We start from the raw sequence: 20,105 nt of genomic DNA on the forward strand, positions 1-20,105 counted from the left end.
GGAGCAGGTCACAGCTGTGGAAATCCAGCAGCAGGACTTTCAGCCAACTGGAAGAGCACTGCTGGCTCTGGACACTCTTCTGTAGAAGCAATTGCTTGCAACAATTTAATAAATTCAGAATTAATGCTGAATAGATACAGCTGACAGTATTTTCACTCTATGGTTATATGTTTTAATCCACTGCTAATTTGCATAAGATTTAGAAGCCAAATGGTGTTAAATCACTTCAACATCCTGACCTGACCTTCACTCACAACTCTTCCTTTTCAACATAGTTCAATTCATTGCTAGCTCACAATGAGTCTGAATCTTTCCTTCCTGAGCTCACACACATGGCCAAAGGCTGCATTCACTGAAAAACTGCTTATGCTGCCACAGCTTTAATGCTGCACTTGGCTGTCTTTTCCACAGTGACTGAAAAATAAGAACACCACCAGCAATGTTATGTTACTCAGGATAACACTGCTGGGAAAGCACTTCAGAAACAAAGTTTAAGGTTCTACAACTTGCTGGAAAGAGCTGAATTTTGCCAGTCTCTTTTTTGATACTACAAGCTTGTCTGGGCCAAGTTATTACATTACCATCTAGAATATGCAGCCTTTAATTTAGTCGGCAAATTTATTTTCTCCTAGGTATACCAGAGTATTTTAAGAATCATGATCACACATTCACATATTCAGGCCTAGTCATTATTGCAAACACTGAAGCTATTACAGACTGCAACTTTCTCAGAGTATCCAAGTAGCCCTGGACAGATATTCAACACTGATCAGATCATACAGAGATTATAATTGACAGACAAAGCAGTACTGGTATAACTTGTTTATTGTACTGTGAGCATCAGTATATATTAGAGACAAAGAAAACATGACTTCCAGGACAAAGAAAAAAAAAACCTGGAGATTTAAAATTTGCCCAATATCAATCATGGAGAACCTATAAATTATCTGCTGGAATGCTTTCAGCTCAAAAGCTTGGCTTCTACAATTACAGAACACTGAAGAATATAAGATGTTCTGGATCCCAAAAGCCACATACCTAAGGTTAAACTGTAAAAGACCTGAAAAGACATTAGGTAAAATTTATAAACTTGTCTTCTTCTGAGACAGATTGATCTTATCTCCAAGGCTCAGGGCCATTCCCTGTAAGGAAAAGGAAAACAACAATCATGACACAAATACTTCCCTTGAAAAGAACTTTATCTCATCCATATTAAAATGGAAGTTCCATATATAGAAATCTATTAATTCAGTGGCATGGAAATTTCCAGCTGCATACTTCTTTGTACATTTCATAGTGCTCACTTCCTTATCACTAGGTAAAGGTTAGGTCTACATATATTATTGAGACAATGAAACTTGACTGAGCTGGCAACTGTTACATGTGTTATCCATATGAAAAGCAAAAGACTAAAATATATTGTAAGCTTTCGACCTCCCACCCTGGACTACCAGGGGAGAAATGACAACTGCCCGTCCAGTTACTGAAATTAAACTGCTGAAAGTCCCAGGAATGATACCAGTACACTCAGTGCACCACAGCTATGGAAAATTATTTCATCACAGAGCCAGAGTAATATTGCACAAAAACTGAAGAATCATCAAAAGAAACTGCATGAATAAATCCACATATTCAATAGCACAATGATTTCAAGATGCAACCATGCTGGTATATGTAATTGAGTGCAGTCTTCTGTAAAAATGGCACTGTAACATATCAGAAATTTTAATTTAAACCAGACCAAAATCTTTGTAGTGACATCACATAAACGAAATGTTTTCTTTGAATATGAAAACTCTCAAGTACTCCTTTACTGTACACTGTTTAAAATATTTCTATTTTACATTGGTGTTTTTGTTTTATTTATCCCAAATCCCAGTCTTTTTTTTTAGTTGGGAGGTAGAAACTCTAAATGCCAAAGCAGACTCATATCTACAGAAATAACTCCTGCTAAAAACCTTGGGATTTTCTTTTGTTGTTTTTCAAAAGAATCAGTGACTAGTAATCACATGCATAAAATTTCCTTGTTGTGTGACACTGAAATGTGCAATATGGTAGGAAAAACATCATGTAACCCTGGGGCATATTTGGTTTATTATTTAAAAGCAAATAAAATATAACACCCTATTTGCAGTACTATGGACAAAATTGGGAAATCTTGACGCAAAGGCCAATTTTATGGCAAGACACCTGGAGAAAGAACTGTAAAAAGTCTGTAATGTTTGGGAGTGCTTGGTACACTGCCCTAAAGGGTGAGGGGGGCAAGCCCCATACCTGACTCTTGGCCCGGATGCGTATGTGGCCCGTGACAGGCGCCTCCGGGCCCAGGTGGATCGGCTTCTCAATGCTCACGTTGGCCAGGGCGTCCTCCCCGAAGATGGAGCGGGCGTAAAGATTGGCTGCCATGAAGCCACAGTAGCCTGAAAGGGCCTGTGGAAAGCACATGGGAACCCTTAAAAAACCAAAATCCTCTGGATACAGTTTAGTTCAGCCTAAGTTCTCTAGGCAGTTATCAATGTATCATATTTACACTTGTTTCTTCACCTGCAATGTTTTATAACATGTGGGAATCATGCACAGGGAAACAGCAGTGGCCTTTTTCTAGAATTCATACTGGGAATTATGCAGTCTATAGAATTCATCAAGATAAGGCAGGAGGGCATTCTATGGTTTGCTTTAACCAATAGCAAGATGACAAAGAAGCTAAATAGCTACTATACTTAATTTGGTTACTATACATGTAATAGCTAATAGCTATCATACCTGCTCTATCTTAACAGCAAGTAGCTATTCTATATATTTGTTTTGCTTTACAATATAAAGGGTAAACTGGCAAAAGAAAGGTAAATTTTGTCAGAGAAGGAAGAAATATGGAGCTACTAAAAAAACCCTTTATGTAAACAGATGGTCCCATCAAGTCTATGCTACATCTTAGCTACTATGAATCAAAATGGACATTCTGATTTTCCACCTTGGGACAACAGAGAATTTTGGTAACATTTATCTGCTTCTACTCATTTCAGAGTAAAAGCTTTGAGGTAAATGTACTATTTCATTTTGTTTCATTTAATTTCATTTATTTGAAGAATATTAACAACAAATGTCGAACAAATTAAATAATAAAGCACAGGAACTAAAAAGTTATCTAAAACTCTCCAAGAAACAGCTCACCTTCTCTGGAGTCAGGCATTTCATATTGGTTGACTTCAGTATGTGCTGTAAGTATTCATTTAAATCAATGATATTTGTATTCACTGTTACCTTCAAGAAGGAAAAAAAAAAGGCAATTACTTTAATTAGCACCTCAGATACTCCTGAAATCTCTTCTTCAGGGCTCTATAAAGGAGATCACTTCCACATTACTCCTTGAGGAACAGCACACTCAGTAAGCTGTATGCACTTCCCACTATGTGATGGCATCACAGGAAGTCTTCCCCTCCTGCCCTCCACTTGTTAAGATGGAAAATTTCATGCTATTACCATGGTTTCTAAAATCTATTGGGTGAATAGGATACTCTGTTGAACATCTAGATTCTCTACAGCAAACAGTGCACTCCTTGTTTCAATACAGTTTACACATTGCCAGAACAAGAAAAAGCAACACCTAGTCCAAAGTTTGCTTTTAACCAGTGATAAAGATTCCTTTCATCCTCCCCTTCTAGCAACAAAGCTCTCTGGCCTGCCTTGGCTTTATCACATTGCCTATTATGTGCCTTGTTTAAATTGTTTTTAACATCTGTCTTAGGAGGAGTTTACAAACTACTATGGCTTCATATACCATCTATTACAATATATGTGCACAAGTTCCCCTGAGACATTTAAATCTAGTCCCAAGTGAGCACACCTATGTACCACACAAGGCTACAGTTCATGTAAAGTATATCCCATTCTGCTCCTACTCCATTCTTATATGATATCATCTCCCTTAAACCCTTTTTTTAGGTTTGGGCACCCTCAGTTACTATGAAGTGTAACCACTGTCTTGCTGGTCCTTCACAGCACCCAGAACTTTATGCTACAGCTGTAGTGCAAAGTAGCAAGGTGAAAGAAAGATGTTCCTGTCCCCCTAGCAGGGGGCTGGACTAAACAACCTTTAAAAGGTCCCTTGCAACCCACAAGACAATGTGATTAGAACTGGAGAGGCTGAGCAGCATGAGTAATTCTGCAGCCTCAGCATAAAACTAAACTTGTTGCCATCTCACCTTTGAGCCAAAATACACAGCAATCACCAGTCAGCTTGGACAGCTTCCATACAGGAGGTAAAGCTCAATGCACACAAGCTCTTTTGCAAGCCAAAACCCCAGTTATTGCATTGCTAAGCTGGTGAAACTGATAAGATAGCTGTAAGAGAATAAGCTACTTGAGGCAAGCATCCAATGAGGATGTTGAATGAGGTTTATGTGGCAATAGACAATGCTGTTGTAATGAGCTGCTGCAGAAGAAGAGACAGAATTGTACCTCATCAACAAAGTAACATAGGAAAAAACCCCAAAACTAACTTTGTTTTCCCATTCAAATTCTGCCCACATCTGTCTGAACTCAGCATCTGTACAGGAAGCAGGCTGGATGTAATCCATGATGTCAATGTGAATGTCACTGAGAACCACACAGTTTCTGTCGCTGGCTGCTCCAGAGACATCGTACACTGCAAGAGAACACACAAAACCATTTCTGAATGTTCCAAAAAGTGAATTTGCTCTTAGTAAGGGTGCTGAGCTACCATCTGCCAGTTAACAACAGTCAACCCTTGCTCAATCTCATGCTGACAATTGTCCTAAAGGCAGCACATTCTACAATGGTTTTAAGTAACAGTGATACAGCTTTTTTTTAAATCATCACAAAATATTCTTACATTGTAATTTAATTTCTTCTTTCAATATGAAGGGCTTTATTTTTGAGCTCATTAAGCAGTTATAAATACAATGCATTCATGTTAATTTTGCACACTGAAATTGTTTACGTACCAACATTACCAAAAATGATTCCATTTTCTGTAGAAGCGACTTTGACATTAGCTTTAATGTTTGCAAAATCATGTGGAGCAAGTGTCAGAGGAGATGGTTTTTCCACAAGTTTCAAGTCACCTGTGTAAAGAAATTGGGAGATGAAATCAGGGGAACACTAGCAGTATACAATGAGCTTAGTTTCTGAACAACAGCTTTTTATTTTCTTGTCATTCGATTTTTGCATATATAGAGCTGGACTAAACATCACCATAAAGATGTTAATTGATCTGGAATTGTTTGTTATTTTTTTATAGTTTTCTAATTGCAAGATAAATTACACTACATACAAATTTCAGTTAAAATATTGCTGTGTTCACCCAAACCCCACTGAAAACAAATGCAAATACTGAATTAAATGGGCTTTGGATGGAGTTTAGTATTAATTTTTAACAAGGAGATGGTTAATTCTGCCTTGTATTTTAAACACTGACATCATCATAAGGCCGAACCCTATAGTCAAGTGCCTCAAATCCAAAGTACAATGTCCAGCACTACAAGCATCAAGCTATTTACAAAAAGGTCAAAATATCCCCTTGATTCTGAATATAATTGCTCCAAGGAAACACTAAGGGATGCATTTTTACTAATCCTTCAGCAAGCAATTGCAAAGACTCCTTAATTCTATTAAACTGCAACTTGAGAACACAGCATGAACAGCATGAACTCCACACATGGGAGTGATGCCTCAAGTCAGCTTTTGCAGTACACCAGCTGGGAAATACAGAATTCCACTTTACTGAGCTGACAAATAAAAAATACAACCTATTAAATAATGCAATCATTTGATTTATTCCCATCATTAGTCTCATCAAATGATTTACAAAATTTTAGGAGAAAGGTTATGCCCCTCCAGTCATGTTTACAATAGTGAAAAGTACATAATATGAGTTCTCCTAGCATATTGCAAATGTATGTCAGCTCCTGACTGCCAAAGCAGAAGACAACTAATAAGAAACTGGTTACTGTTCTTGAATTATGTGCTCCAGTGACTCCTCTAAGAGAAGTTAATGAAGCCTCAGTATTGTCCAAGCAAGACTCTGGTACAGCTGTTGGTACAGGGAATGGTTTCAGTTGAGTAAAGGCAGTATTTAAGTGCTTCAGGCTGAGTGCAAAAACCACCTAGGGCAGATGGCTTTCTGCTCCATACCAGTTGGGATTTTGACCTATTTTTATTTTCCTGTCTATGGTAGCAGCACAATGAAAAATAAGTACATCAAAAAACCTGTCTATATCTCAGGAAAAAAGGAGAAGGGGAAATGGAACATTATGTTTTTAGTGATAAAATCTGGCTATGGTTTATACCATCAGATTGCATTGTCAGTACATACAAACTTCCACCAAATATTTAAACCAATATATCTCTAAAGGCATTCAAAATGTGACTAGCTGGCATCACTTTGGAAGTGTTTCAGGAATTCCTTAGAGCAGGGTAATGCCCAATTCCCAGAAGCTCAGAGCTGCTTTGCTTGCAGCATGCAGCCCTCCTTACCCAGCGTGGCCAGCTCCAGGGTGCAGTTCTGCAGGGTGTCACTGGTCTGGTTGACCACGAGCACATCCAGCACGATGTCATACTGATTGACATGGACATAGGCTTCTGCATACACAGGGTCTGAGAAACCTGTCAGCTGAGTCACCTGTCACACAAGCCAAGGGATTCACCTCCTCAGAAAGCAGTTTAAAACACACAATCATTCAAACAATGACAAAAAATAAGAATGAAGTACACTTAAATTGATTATTATTTAATATGGGCCTCCAAAACAAGCTGCCTTCCTTCACGTGTCCCCCTGCATACACACTATATATTTCTACACACATATAAACCCTCTCCAGATGAAATGAATTCTGAACTAATAAGTTCCTAAAATATGAACTGTAATGCTATTTATTCTTAAGATGATCAGCAGGACAAAGAAATGCTGACTTAAAATGAGAAGGTAATTTTAAACATCAAAAAGAATTCATCCATTCTTTCAAAGTCTGGGGGTTTAACTCTTAACTAATGAATTACTCAAGTGATTTCTTCTCTTTAAACCTCCTCAGCAGGTTCTGCTATTCTGCAGAAAAAAAGGCATAAAGAGTGAAATAAGGATGCACTGCACTTGGCAATAGGATACAGCAGCCAAAGAAATCACTTCTGGCATCCTTGCTCCCTTCCCTGTGAACTTTATTGGGATTTCAAAACAGCAAACCATAATTTCTTCTCCACATTCCACCAGCTGAGCACTCTCCAAGTTTCCTTTTTGTTCTTCCTCTCCCCATTTGAGAAGGTAACAACTATAAGCACAAGTGCTTTTCTTTTTCTCCTCATCAGAATATAACTGGGTCTTCCCAATCAAGCAGCACAGTCTGGTTCATCAGTTCCAGTCTGCAATTCCCAAAATGATCCCATGTATACAATTAAAGCACTGATTTCCCACTACCTTATTAAGTTTGGAAGCAAGAGGATCAGCAGCCTCTTTCCTCTGTGTGTTTCCCATTGCTGCAAGAAGGCTAAGCTGGAACTGGTCTTCTTTTGAGCTCATTTCATTTTTAGCAGTAAGCTGCATGAAGGAAATGGGATCATCTGGCTGAATTGTCACATTCCTCTTCTCAGATTCTTTCTGCAGGAAGAGAGCAATTCAAGAATTCACAGTGAATTCCATTCCTTAGCACAGAAAAACAGTCAAATAATGGCTGACCTACACAGAGTCAAATGATGACATTTCTGGGACCTGCTTGGATGTGAACACCTGTAAAAACTCCAAGTGTTTATGGTTACACACTGATAACAGCTCACCTTCTGGGAAAGTTTCTCCTCTTCTAGCTTGGCTGACAGCATGTGAGAGAGGGACTGCCTGCACTCTTTGTTGAAAATGTCATTCATGAGAGGAGAACATTCTGACAACACTTTCAGACACAACGAAATACGATCCACATCATCATCTGTAATTGGCTTTTTGGGAAGAGAAGACTTTCCCAAGTGTAGAATTGTGGCCATCAGCAGCATTGCTTCAGCATTAAAGGACTGAGAAGGAGCACAAAGAGAATGGAAGAAGGTTATTGCATTTGCCACAGCTTTCAAGAAATGTTGACTTCTGACTTATATAGGAAAAGGTGCATATTAATCAAACCATAACATCTCTGAAAAGATTACTTAGTTTTTTAGTATTTGTTATCTGAAACCATGCAGAATGATTTAGAGACTGTCTAGATTTCTATCTGGCTGGAAAGCAGCAGGTCCTGTTTGTGATCCAAACTATCATTATTTTCCAATCACATAACTGGCACTTCACTTTGGACTTCACCCATTTTGCATCTCTTTAAAAGAAAAGAGGCAAAAAGCAGCTGTTCCTTAAATGTGAAAACACAAGAGATGACTCACATTTTGTTTCTTCTTTTCCTGAACTAGGGACACATAACGCAAAGCAATCTTGGTTAAAGTTGTAGCAAGGGAAGCTGCAACAAAGAAATCTCCATCCAGCAAGAATCCTCGTAAGGGAGGTCTGCAAAGACAAATGATCCTCAGAAAACTACTTCTGGATGACAATCTTCAGCCTACTTCTTTTGATACCTTAACCTTCATACTGTACAAGCAAAGCAAGTTTGAAACACCTCACAAGGCTGAGTTTTTTCCTTCTCAATGTAATCTTCTAGATAAAGAGATTTTCACAAGTCACACAGTCATTTCCATGTGGACTAGGGAGAGAGAGGAGTAGGAGGGCAAGGTGATATAAAGGGAAGAAGATATTTTAATCTAAAGGCACTATCTCTGTATCCAACTAAAACTGTGAGAGAACTTCATATGTAAAAAAATCAACTAGAATTCAGGACATCATAATTAATAAAGCACTTATTTATATACTAAGCTTTGATTACAAATCCTAAGCAATCAGGCAACTTCCTATTCTATCTAGCTAGGATTAAAACAGGAAACACCCTCAACAACTGAACTCTGTATGACAGATAACACCACTCAAATAAACAAAGATAAAAATTAACCAAGTCATTCCTGGCCAAGCATGAAATCACAAATACCTGTCTTCCTCCTTTTTGGCAGGTCGGGAACTGCTAAGAGCACTTTGTGTTGCATAAGTGCCCATCTCTGTCACTAATTTTTGGGCTGGACCCACAGACACCTCTTCTTCAGGTTTGAGCTCACCAGCTTCTTTCTTGATTTCAGATTCTACTATTGGGATCTAGAAATGAGCAAGAAGCAACTGTTACAATTAAAAGAAAAGATATATTTTTGTTCTACAGGTCTTAATAAAATTATCTGCATTTCTGAGGTTTTTTATAACCAAAAGGTCAGCTACAGTGGATCAGTTTGGGGAGAATTTGAGGAAATAAGCAGATATTGAAATCCACACAGAAGCTTCCTACACATGCAATAAAGCTCTCATTGATGAATTAGATTTTGGCAGGGAAATCTTTCTCTCAGAACAACCCAGACTTAAAGCACTTCTTCTTTGCTACTGGATATAATTAAATCATATCTTAAAGCTGCCATAATTTTCTGAAATCAGGAATTTCTCAACTTTTCTTGTAACAGATATCACTTATTCTCAGCTCAAGTATACTACTTGGAAAAAACGAGTAATGAATTCAAAACCCTGACTGCTTTTTGCTTAAGATTTTCTGTGCAAATGCCATTACACAAGTCCTCAAAACACTGTTACATCTTACTTGATCTTTCTAAAATACCTTTTCTTAGAAAACCCACTGCATAATGGCAGGAAAAACCACCAAGAGCCAGGAAACACAAAAACCCCAAAACATACACACCTCTCCGAGTGATCTGCGAACCTCTGTCATTACACTTTGTATATCCTCCTTTGTGCTGCAATATTCTCCAAGGATCCATAATGCTCCTCGATAAATCCTGAGACAAGAACAGTAATTTAACTCATGCTTTCGTGATATAATGGAACTAGCACCAAGAAAGTCATTTAAAGTGATTTATCAGGTAGTAAAGGCTAGTCTTGACAAATTCAAAAGGATACAAGTGACAAAAGCAGGTTAAATCAAAAGCAATTATCTTTTAAGCCTCAGTAAACTCATGAAAAACTACATCAAATTAGATATATTCTCTGCTACATTTTAATTTCTATTTTAAACCTGAAATACACAAAATTAAATTTCATTGGGATCATAATGAAATAGTCCACTGCATGTGAATAAAGTCAGCTCTAAATTCTCCATTTAACTGAGACAAACTAATTTTTCCATTATACAGGAGAAAATGAAAAATCAGAACAAGAATGAAGATTAGGAAAAGAATAGCAAAGCTTCAGAGGATTTCTTCCCCCCACTTAATGAGATTACAATGGAGATGGGATTCAGAATTTTCTGTGTATTAGGAGAATGACAGAGTGCTCTTCTGACACAGAGTTGTTCTCATATGACTTAACCGTTACAGATCCATCAGCAAGCAAAGTTTTTAGTGCCCTGAAAGGTACTAAAATAGCTTTATAATTTGTAAAGCTCAGTCTATGTTAGATTGGGCTTTCTAATAAATGTTCAGTATTTCCAGTTGACTACAAGTGCAAATTCCTTAGGAATTCTGTTTTAATAAATATGTTACTTTATGTTTGACCTTCATCAACAACACTACATCCTAGCAAGGGGAATTACAATTATCAAGTGCATTATAGAAATGGAAATTGAATTTATTTCATTTTGCATTTATTCAATGCAACAAATGCCCAATTTACCTCTTGCACAAACAGGCAAGAAGAAAGCTGTACCTAGAAATCTCCTACCTCAAAATATCTAGGCTCACAGTCACTCTGTGTGGGTAACGTGGATTTTGGTACATATTTAATGACAATATACATTCAATGCAAGTGAGCCATAGGTGCTCCCAAGTCTGTTTGGTATCATATTCTGGACTCACTTGACAGATTTAATAGCATGAAAGACTTCAAGCATCTTCTCAACAATAAGAGGTCTGAGGCTTTCAAATCTCTGGATCGCTTCCCGCACAAACTCCAGGACATCGGCGGCCGCCGCTTCGTTGTTGTCACTAAGGAACTCCATCAGCTGCCACGAAAGATTGAACATCAGCACAGAGAAGTTTGTACAATAATACTTCCCTTCTATGTTCAGAAAAATAAAACTCCTTATGTATCTCCAGTGAAAAAAACATGAAGTCAAACAACCTTAAGTACATTGCAAACATGTACCAATTATCACATTACCAAACTGTTTTTCTAGTGATACAAATTATTGCACTTTTAAAGGTCCTCTTCAGCTCATGTTCTTCAAAAATATATTAACAGTCTCAGAAAAACAAAAAATTACAGCATCAAAAGTCCTATGTTTCTTTAGGAACTAAAAATAGCATTGGTTCTTGTGAGGTTCATTATGAGGCCGCTATTAGGAACACCTCAGCTCCAGCAATTCTGCAGGTGTTGGGTACAGGTGTAACACATGTAATGAGAACACAATGAAATATTTGCATACCACTGGAATAACATTGGCAGCCATGTCTGGGAAGCGAACACTGCAGGAATGCAGTGTCCGAACCAGGAGCTGTCTGTACTTGTCTGTATCCTCATGCTCTGTCACATTATTAGTTTTAATCACTTCCTTCTTCAGAACAATCACAAGCTGCAGAAAAGATCAAATCAAATTTTTTAAAAAGTGACATTTTTCAAAAGAAAGAAAATAGTGTAATGAATCAAAAGCACATATAATTTACCTCCTCCACATTTCTTGAAGACACAAGATCCAGAGCCAGCTGAAGGGTCTTTTTGCGCACTTCTAGATCTGGGGTGCTCAACACTCTGAGAATGTCCATAACCAGATCCTGAAACAATAACAAAGTCAAGGATTTTGCCATTTTAAATTGCTTCCTCTTCATACAAGTCTAATTTTCAGTCCTCAATGATTTTCAAAGCCTTTCTGAATACATAATATATGATGTACTGCCAAGCAAGCAGCAGGCATTACAACTTCTCAGTGTTCATTTAATACATTTACACAGAAGTATCCTATGCAGCTACACCATTAAACCTTACAACCAGGACAGCATTTGTCATTGTTAATTCTTATGCAGACAATAAAAGCAGCCAAGTCATAAACATAGAAGTCCATCCAATATATGTTCAAAAACATACCAATAGGAAATTGAGACTTCAGAAATTCTTTTTTCCATGCATTGCAAAAAGCTGGGAGATTTGTTATTGAAGGCTTTTCTTTCCTAAGGCTTGCAGGAAAAGAGACATACCTGCAACACTCGTTCATGGGAGGGATGCTCCTTCAACTCAATCAACCGATCCAAGACAATCAGTTTCACATTATTATCACTTTCTTTAATAATCAAATCTATGTAGCATTGGGCAGCAGCCTAAAATTAAAAGGATCAAAACCATTTTTTTAAGTCAGGAAGAGGATAAACTGGAAAATTTTGAAATTGAGGAAAAGACTCCTATTTTACTATTAAAGCAGCTACTCAGAGCTGGCACAGAAATTAACCTGATAAACAGATTTTTTAAATTTTTGTTCACTATGTTACAAAAATCACACATGAAGGCTCACAATGGCATCAGCTTACAGTACACACACTTGACTTCAAAATCAAAGACAGATGTAAGATAGGTTATCTGACATGATTTGGGTCAGCTGTGAAATATGCAACAGGGCATGAAAACCAACTTAAAAGAGTTGGCAGTATTAGCCTACCTAGATTAGGTTTTAATGACAGCTTTTATGTACAGTATGTCTACTTCACAAAAATGAGTATGCCAAACCAAGAATGCTGGTTTCGTACTCTCCCCTGACCTTTGGAAAGTACTATTTACAATGCTCTAAATCTATGCATGACCTATCTTTTAAATTTCCACACAAATTCTAAATTTCTAAGTCATCAACCACCAGCTGTAGAAATATAAAACTAAGAATCCCAGGTCAATCAGTGATCAACATGAATCTTCACTGCTTTATGCTTCTACCCTGCTCTTAAATGAGCGACATTCATGAGTAAAAAATTTCATCCAATCTCTGAAATCTTTAGCTGTGGTCTGCTTTGCTAACTAGGCCAAGTAGATTGTAGGTTGGTCCAACACTCTGCACAGTATTCAAGATTATGCCCTACCAAAGTGACACGTAATCCACAAGCTCCAGGTCTGCTCAGTCTTTTTTTGTGACCAGTTCTAAGAGATACCTGAAGACAGTGTTTCACATGAGAAGCGTTACTAAAGCCTTCCCTCCTAAGTATCAACATGCATTAGAAGGTACTGAAGAGCTGAAAACAGCCCTTTCATACCTTGATTGCTGTGGGTGCACTGGAGAGTGTAACCAGAGTACCTGCAGCCTCATACTTCACTGCAGGACTGGAGGACTGCAGCAGGTTGTAGATGCAGCGAATGAACCGAGCTCTCTCCGACGGATTCGCGTGACAGACCTCGAGAAAAGAATGATCCACAGTTGGCACACAAAGAAAAGAGCAATCCGACAGCTCACCTGCTCCACTATCTCACAGAGAGGAGAAAATTAACAGCATTTTCTGGTGACAGGAAGTGTCATTCACAGCTGTAAAAATCTAATTTCAAAAGCTGTTCTCAACAACTCTGAGTAATGTTACAGAGTCCTAAAATCTCCCATCAAAAGGAAGGGCAGAGCCTCTCATAGCCTCTGTAAGAGATGGCCTGCTCATGCCCACAAAGAGCACTCTGATAATACTGTCCCCATCACAGCAAATCTGGTGAGACTTATTGCTCTGTACAGTGCACACTTGAGCTCTTTATCATTTCAAGAGACAAGATTTATTGAGCTCTATTAAGCAATGACATTTTCCTGACATGAACAAGAAGTCAGCCAAATCCCTTTTCCAGCAATATTCTATCCCTTTTTAAAAACAGTCTAATATAATTCTGTAAATCAACATGTGCATTTATTTTAAATGTGCCACAACATTTCCCTTTTACCTTGTAAATTAGTTCAACAATAACCAACTGCAGTATGTCACCAAAGGTCTGCACTTGGTCAATACAGGTACTCAAATAATCCAAAGCTCGATCCTACAGAGAAAATAAATTATTTTATATTATTCAGAGTTTGCTCACTCAGTTGAATTTTAAATAAAAACACATGCTAAAAATCAAAATACAAAACAGCCTTTATGCAATGCTTCAACAATTTAGGAAAACACTGTAGACCTAAAGAGCAAAATAATCTATCCTGTCTATAGAGGGCAAAAAGAGAGACAAACGAATGGTAATTATGCACAAAAGGCAATTGCCTGTAGAACAAGTAATCCAAAACAATAAACAGACACTACCATTCCTTTCTCATGTAACTACACAAGCTTTAGAACAGCAGATAATGGACTACTTCTCAGTGAGGTTATGCTCACATTTTTCAGCACCTTCACCAAATAGAGTAGTTCTCCTTTAAAATAAAGAGAGCACTAAATACCTACATTATCAGTACCAAATATCCCACAAAAGCATTAACACTACCATACATGGGGTTTTTTATGAATACAAGTAGTTTATACTATCAACAAACTACTGGCTAGTTACCCAGATATTTACAATTATTAAACCAAATTACTTTGAGGGCAGGTATCCTTACCTGATCTGCATGAATTAGCATCATAAATGCATTTCTTTTGCAGCTTGCATCTTTCTCATTCACCAAGAAATCATGGATCAGTTCAGGAGCATCAGGTATAAGGTGTTCAAAGTTCCTTTAGAAGAAAAAAACGTAATTAGGAGCGGAGTAGAACAAGGATGCTCATTAAACAGAGGAGAAAAGGCAAGCAAACATAGAAGTTCTGAACAGCAGTCTAGGGAGTGATAAATCTCTGAGCTCTCCACAGCTGTGCCCGGTTGGTGTGTACCTGTAGATGGTGTAGATGGCCAGCACGGCGTTGCGGCGCACGTAGCTGTGCCGGTGCTCCAGGCACGCGCGGATGGCCGGCATCAGGGGCTCCAGCAGCTCGGCCTCCTTCAGCTTGCACAGAAAGCGCAGGGTGGAGCCTCTGATAAACTCGTTGGGGTGCTGGAGATCCTAAAAGCAACAGGAGACATATCTGAAATGCCAGACTCTCCAGATGAATGGACTTACCACCCTCTCCCACACTCAGCTCTCCTGTGGTACAAGTTCCCAACATTCCCAAAGACATCTCACTGTTTTCTCAAGAAATTATTTATTTTTTTATTATTTCTCAAGAAATTAATATTAATGCCCAGGATGTGTGTCTAGACACTGAACAGAGTATTTGCCACTTGGAAATTCATCCAGTCACTGATCAGAAAACTGTGCTTGTATACACTGGTAAAGGCTGTGTGTGCCTGAGAACTGCTTGTGCTGCTGTAAAGATTGATAACAAGGATGTTATTTTGTCTAGCAGAAATCACTCTCATTTTTGTATTTGTAATTTTGTTAAGACTATCGGGTGTGATTTTTCATACTTTGCCCCAGTGACATCCCACCAGTTAATTACAACCAATTACACAACGTATCACAGACTATCACATACTCCTATTGCTTTCCTAAAGCACTGCTGCCCCACAATATTTAAAAATATGTATTTATGTGCAATAAAACTTACAAAGCCTGCAGGATTTTTGTCTGGATTGTATTTGTTTTCTCTGATTACCATGGCTGTGAAAGCTCAGCCTGTGGGCATTCTTGCACATTGGATATAAATTTCTTGTATATATTAGCTCATCTGTTTCCAACCCATTCCCAAATCTGAAGCTCCTTAATATCTTTATGAAGGTGTTTCCCAAACATATCACAATAGTGTCCTTTTATGACTCATGGCTTGTCCCAAGATTCCTGGAGGATGGTAACTATGTTACTCCTCACAAGGAAACAGAGCACTACATTTTTGTTAAACTGTACCAGTAAAAGAATGCAAAACTCCTTGGTAGTAGATCTGCTGCCTATCTGCAGTTATCCAGCTTTGAAGCACTGAGACACAGCTGATAGGAAGCAAATGCTGAGTGTAAACAATGTTTATATTTATTCAGTAACATAAAATACCACCCCTTGCACAAAGATCCAGCAGAGGAACACAAGCAATGAAATAACCAAGAGCTTACCTTTCTGTATGCATCACACACAAGGATCATCTCCTGCAGGAGCCTGCCATCTGGAGTGGTCTTTGGCACGATCTCCCAAAAGACAAGCAGCAGCTTTTTGATGGTATGGTCTTGGAGAGGCAGCACAAAACGTATGATGGTCATCAGGAGCCCAGGCAGCTTCTCACCATTCAGAATCATAATGATCACCTTCTTCAAGGCCTCTGTCTTCAACTTGACATCTCCTTTTTCTAGAGGAGGAAATGAAGTGAGCAAGGCTGACATGTCACAGCTACTTTAACAGGAATATCGATCCTCAGTGTCAGAAGACACAAACTCCTCTGAAGGAGTGAAATACAGCACATCAATAAAATCCATGCCTTTACTTCTATTAAAGAATAAAGAGGAAGCAAGAGATATTTAAAAACAAGCATGGAATTCATGGACTAATCAGCAGATCAATATATTGGAATTGAACGAGTTCAAATCCCAAGGCTGTTTTAATGCTTACATTTGTACCAAGATACTACAATGTGCCCTGGTGTCACACATATATCAGATCCCACAGTGCACTGAATGAGTGACAACACAATTTGTTGCTTATTCAAAAAAATTCTGCTCAAATCTGCCTTAGCCCAAGCAGGTATTAAAACTCTCAAAAAAAAAAAAAAAGATTTCATATTTTCACAAACCGTGGAGTACACTGAAACACATAAAATAATATCATGAAGTTTCTCAAAACACATCAAACAGAGGAACAGACATCTTCCAGAACTCAACAGAAAATAAACATGAAACTGACTTGTTTTAGCTTACAAAATGCAAACAATACTTTAGGAAAGGCACAATGAGAGAATAATTCAGGTAAGATGGAGCATCCTTCGGTCACTGCCGATACTTGCCTAGGTCATTTTTTAAGCTGATTTCAGAAGGTGGCTCTGAATCCATGGGGACGTTGATCAACGTGTAACACACGTTCTCTGCAGCAGTCATGGCTCTTGGTTACAGCAGCTCTCTCAAGGGAAGAATTATTTTCACACAATGTCAGACAACCTAAAAACCAAGCAAACAAAACCATCCCAAAGTTAAAAGACTTTATTAACAAACACAAAAGCATTATTATAACTGACTTAATGGCTTGGAGGGATTGCTGGGTTTCTTGAGAAGCTGCATGCAAAAGCCTTCTTGCTTTGCTGCTACCCTAAAATATTCCTGTGAGCACCACAAAGATAAAGACAATGACATTTTTCAGAGACAACAGAAAAAAGCCAAAATCTTTCCAATATTTTCGGCACAGTCAGGGCACCTGACTGAAGCCAAATGGATGCAGCAGCTTCTCCCTCCTGGAGTCATTCCCTGATCCCAGCTGTATATCCCCACTATCTTCCCTGTAACTCCTGTGCCCCACCAGGTGAATGACCCAAGCTGCAAAATCAGCTGAAAAACTTCACAGAAGAAAGAAAAAACGAAAAGATAAAGTTCTGGACTCAATTAACAAGCTGAATCAGTCTATGCAGGAGGCTTTGAAGATGAGCATGAGATCCAAGAGAGCAAAAACCAAGGATGGGAGAGAAGAGAAAGATGGAGAGAGAAGCATTTTACCTGCCAGGGATCATCAGGTCAGCTCAACTCTACTGTCTCCACTAGACACTCATGAGGAAACCAAGTCATTTTATGGTGAAAAAGGACAAGAAGGCTACAGATCTATCAAAGCTGCTGTGTGCCTGGCAGTCCAGGTAATGAAATCTGCTATTAAGCTCAATTCTCATTCTCATGTTTGTTTTTTTCCTTGTGTAACAGATATCTAGGATCAAATCAACCCATTTGTTGTATCAATCCTCATTCTCATGTTTGTTTATTCTTTATGTAATAGACATCTAGGATCAAATCAACCTTTTTATTCTATTTCTTAGGTAATGAAAAATGCTCAAGCCTGAGCTTGCTTGGCTAATGCTGTGATACCACACTGACAAGTACAGCAAAGAAAACTGTTACTGTTTATTACATGAGCAATTCTGCACTTTCTACAGAAATTGTGTCAAAAATAAATCAGCTTTTATTGATACTAATTGTCTGGAAGTCTGAGACTTTCTTTTCTCATCAAATGGGCACCCAGAGAAGCGCACTCTAAACAGGGAGCAGGGAAGTTGTGCTGAGCTGGGCTGCTGTCTCTTTCTACACACAAGAAAACAATTCACATTAGTCAGCACCACAACAATCACCCCAAAAAATAATTGCAACACAAGATTTTAAGGAAACACTCCTCTTCCTGCTATGAATTCTGTATTTTAAGGCCTAGATCCCTCAACTTTGTTGCTTACAGATATCTACATAAACCACTCACTCAGGGAATGACTGGATGTGGCCCTTAGTGCCATGCTCCAGTTGGCAAAGGTGGTGATCAGTCAAAGGTTGGATCTGATGATCTCAGAGGGCTTTCCCAACTGTTTTCTTGCCTCAGCAGCAGCTTTTCTGCTTACATTCCCTGTGCTGTTACCCAGAGTTCCTGCCTCAAAGCCCTGCAGCCGGCACCTTCACCTACAAGAACAACTCACACAGACCATAAAGCAGATCCTTGTGCAAGCAGGGCAGGTTCCTTTACTCATACAGGGACCTCAGCTGCAGAAATTTCCAAAATCACGGCCAAACCTGTCTCTGAAGTGTGATAAGTGAGCACACTTTGGGCTCTGAAAAGCAGCAACGAAAAACAACTCTCCTGAAACACAGAGCTGGGAGATTTGGCAGGGAGAACCACCACCCAGTTTTCCTCCTTGAAATCAGAGACCCTGAGAGCCCACACGGACACAGATCTGGTGCTGCTTTAACTCTCCAGCAGTAACACCTCTGGCCCCTGTGGGAGTCACTGAAGGGTTGGGGTCGGAAGAGGCTTTAAAGATGAATTCATTCCAAGCCAGGCTGCTCAGAGCCACATCCAACCTGGTTGCAACACGTCCAAGGATGGAGCACCGCAACCAGACCCCACGGGAATCGAAAGTCACAGAGTTTACAGAGCCCAGGAAGGCAAAGCCACGCCTGCTCGCCACCTACATCCCCGGGGAGCCTGAGCAACGGGGGCACCCAATGAACCCAAACCTCGGGAATGCACTGCTCTACTGACGCACAGCTATAACACAGAGTGTGCAAAATGTCTGCTAAAAATCCCCACAAATTTCCTGCCGGCTGAGGGCTATTTCTCCCTTCGTGTCCCAGCTCCTACTTCCACTCCAAACCCGGGCATTTTAAGCTACGAGGCAAAGCTTCCCTCAATGCCCGTGTCCGCCTGCCATTCCCGTGAGCGAGCCCCGAGCCCCGCAGCTCTCCGGGCGCCACAAACCCTCCCAGAGCCGCCCGCGCCCCGGGGCCCTGCCGGGGCCACCGGCAACATGGGGGCCCTGAGGCCTCGGGCCTTGCGGCGCCCAGCAGAGAAGCGGCTCCCGCCCCTTCCCCCCGGCCCCGCGAGGCCGCCGCTCCGAGGGCCGGCCGTGCGGCTCCGTACCGGGCGGAGGGGTCGGGCCGGTCCCGGTGCGGAGCTGAGCCCGCGGCGCTGCCGCTCCGGCGATGGCTGACGTGGAGCCGCGCCCGCCCCGGCCACATCGCGCGTACGGCGGCCGCGGCGGGACACGCCTCCCGCCAGCGCGAAAGGGGCGGTGCCGCCACGCAGAAAGGGGCGTGGCTGCAAGGGGCGGGGCTTGTGACGTCACACCCGCGCGGACGGCGGGGTTTTCCCGCGCGGGGGGATCCGGGACCCTCGGGATGCAGGAAAACAGCGGAAAATAGCGACCGAAAATAAGATTAAACACCCCTCCCCACATAGATAGATACAGATACAGATAGATATAAGATATATAGATATATACAGATATATAGATATAGAGATCGATATATAGATAGAGATAAGATATATAGATAGATAGATAGATAGATAGATATAGATCGATATAGATAGATAGCAATTAGATAAATAACAACAACAAAACAAAAAAGACAGTAAAAGGGGGTTGGGAAATGGTAAAGGGAAAAATAAATGGGTGGGGAAAAAAAAGTAATTGGGAATTAGTAAGGAGCTGGAAAATAGATTATGGGA

The 20,105-nt window shown here is 39.8% G+C and overlaps 1 protein-coding gene across 1 annotated transcript; it reads right to left on the reverse strand.

Annotated features, from left to right (window-relative positions):
* Positions 1–807: 807 nt before the first annotated feature.
* COPB1 (COPI coat complex subunit beta 1) lies at positions 808–19,614 on the reverse strand. Its single transcript, XM_054276059.1, has 22 exons — positions 19,518–19,614; positions 16,924–17,074; positions 16,043–16,272; positions 14,833–15,002; positions 14,565–14,679; positions 13,916–14,008; positions 13,255–13,392; positions 12,217–12,336; positions 11,689–11,796; positions 11,451–11,597; positions 10,882–11,027; positions 9,771–9,867; positions 9,024–9,184; positions 8,371–8,491; positions 7,786–8,013; positions 7,430–7,609; positions 6,496–6,640; positions 4,965–5,084; positions 4,500–4,645; positions 3,172–3,261; positions 2,275–2,430; positions 808–1,142 (listed from the first exon to the last, which is right to left on the reverse strand). Exons 2-22 carry the CDS (start codon positions 17,012–17,014, stop codon positions 1,083–1,085), a joined length of 2,862 nt encoding a protein of 953 aa, XP_054132034.1. The 5' UTR covers positions 17,015–17,074; positions 19,518–19,614; the 3' UTR covers positions 808–1,082.
* Between the last annotated feature and the right edge of the window lie 491 nt (positions 19,615–20,105).

Source organism: Melozone crissalis, unplaced genomic scaffold (genome assembly GCF_028551555.1).
Source record: "Melozone crissalis strain CALT ecotype California unplaced genomic scaffold, PUWL_Pcris_2 ptg000018l_1, whole genome shotgun sequence".
Taxonomy (NCBI): Eukaryota; Metazoa; Chordata; class Aves; order Passeriformes; family Passerellidae; genus Melozone; species Melozone crissalis.

What these genes read in the sequence shown, in the direction of transcription:
- COPB1 (XM_054276059.1), bottom strand. Translation starts at nt 17,014, where the DNA reads ATGACTGCTGCAGAGAACGTGTGTTACACGTTGATCAACGTCCCCATG. An exon ending in TGCTAATTCATGCAGATCAG is followed by an intron (nt 14,009 to 14,564) that starts GTAAGGATACCT and finishes TTTTCTCTGTAG; the next exon opens with GATCGAGCTTTGGATTATTT. An exon ending in CTGCCAATGTTATTCCAGTG is followed by an intron (nt 11,028 to 11,450) that starts GTATGCAAATAT and finishes CTTTCGTGGCAG; the next exon opens with CTGATGGAGTTCCTTAGTGA.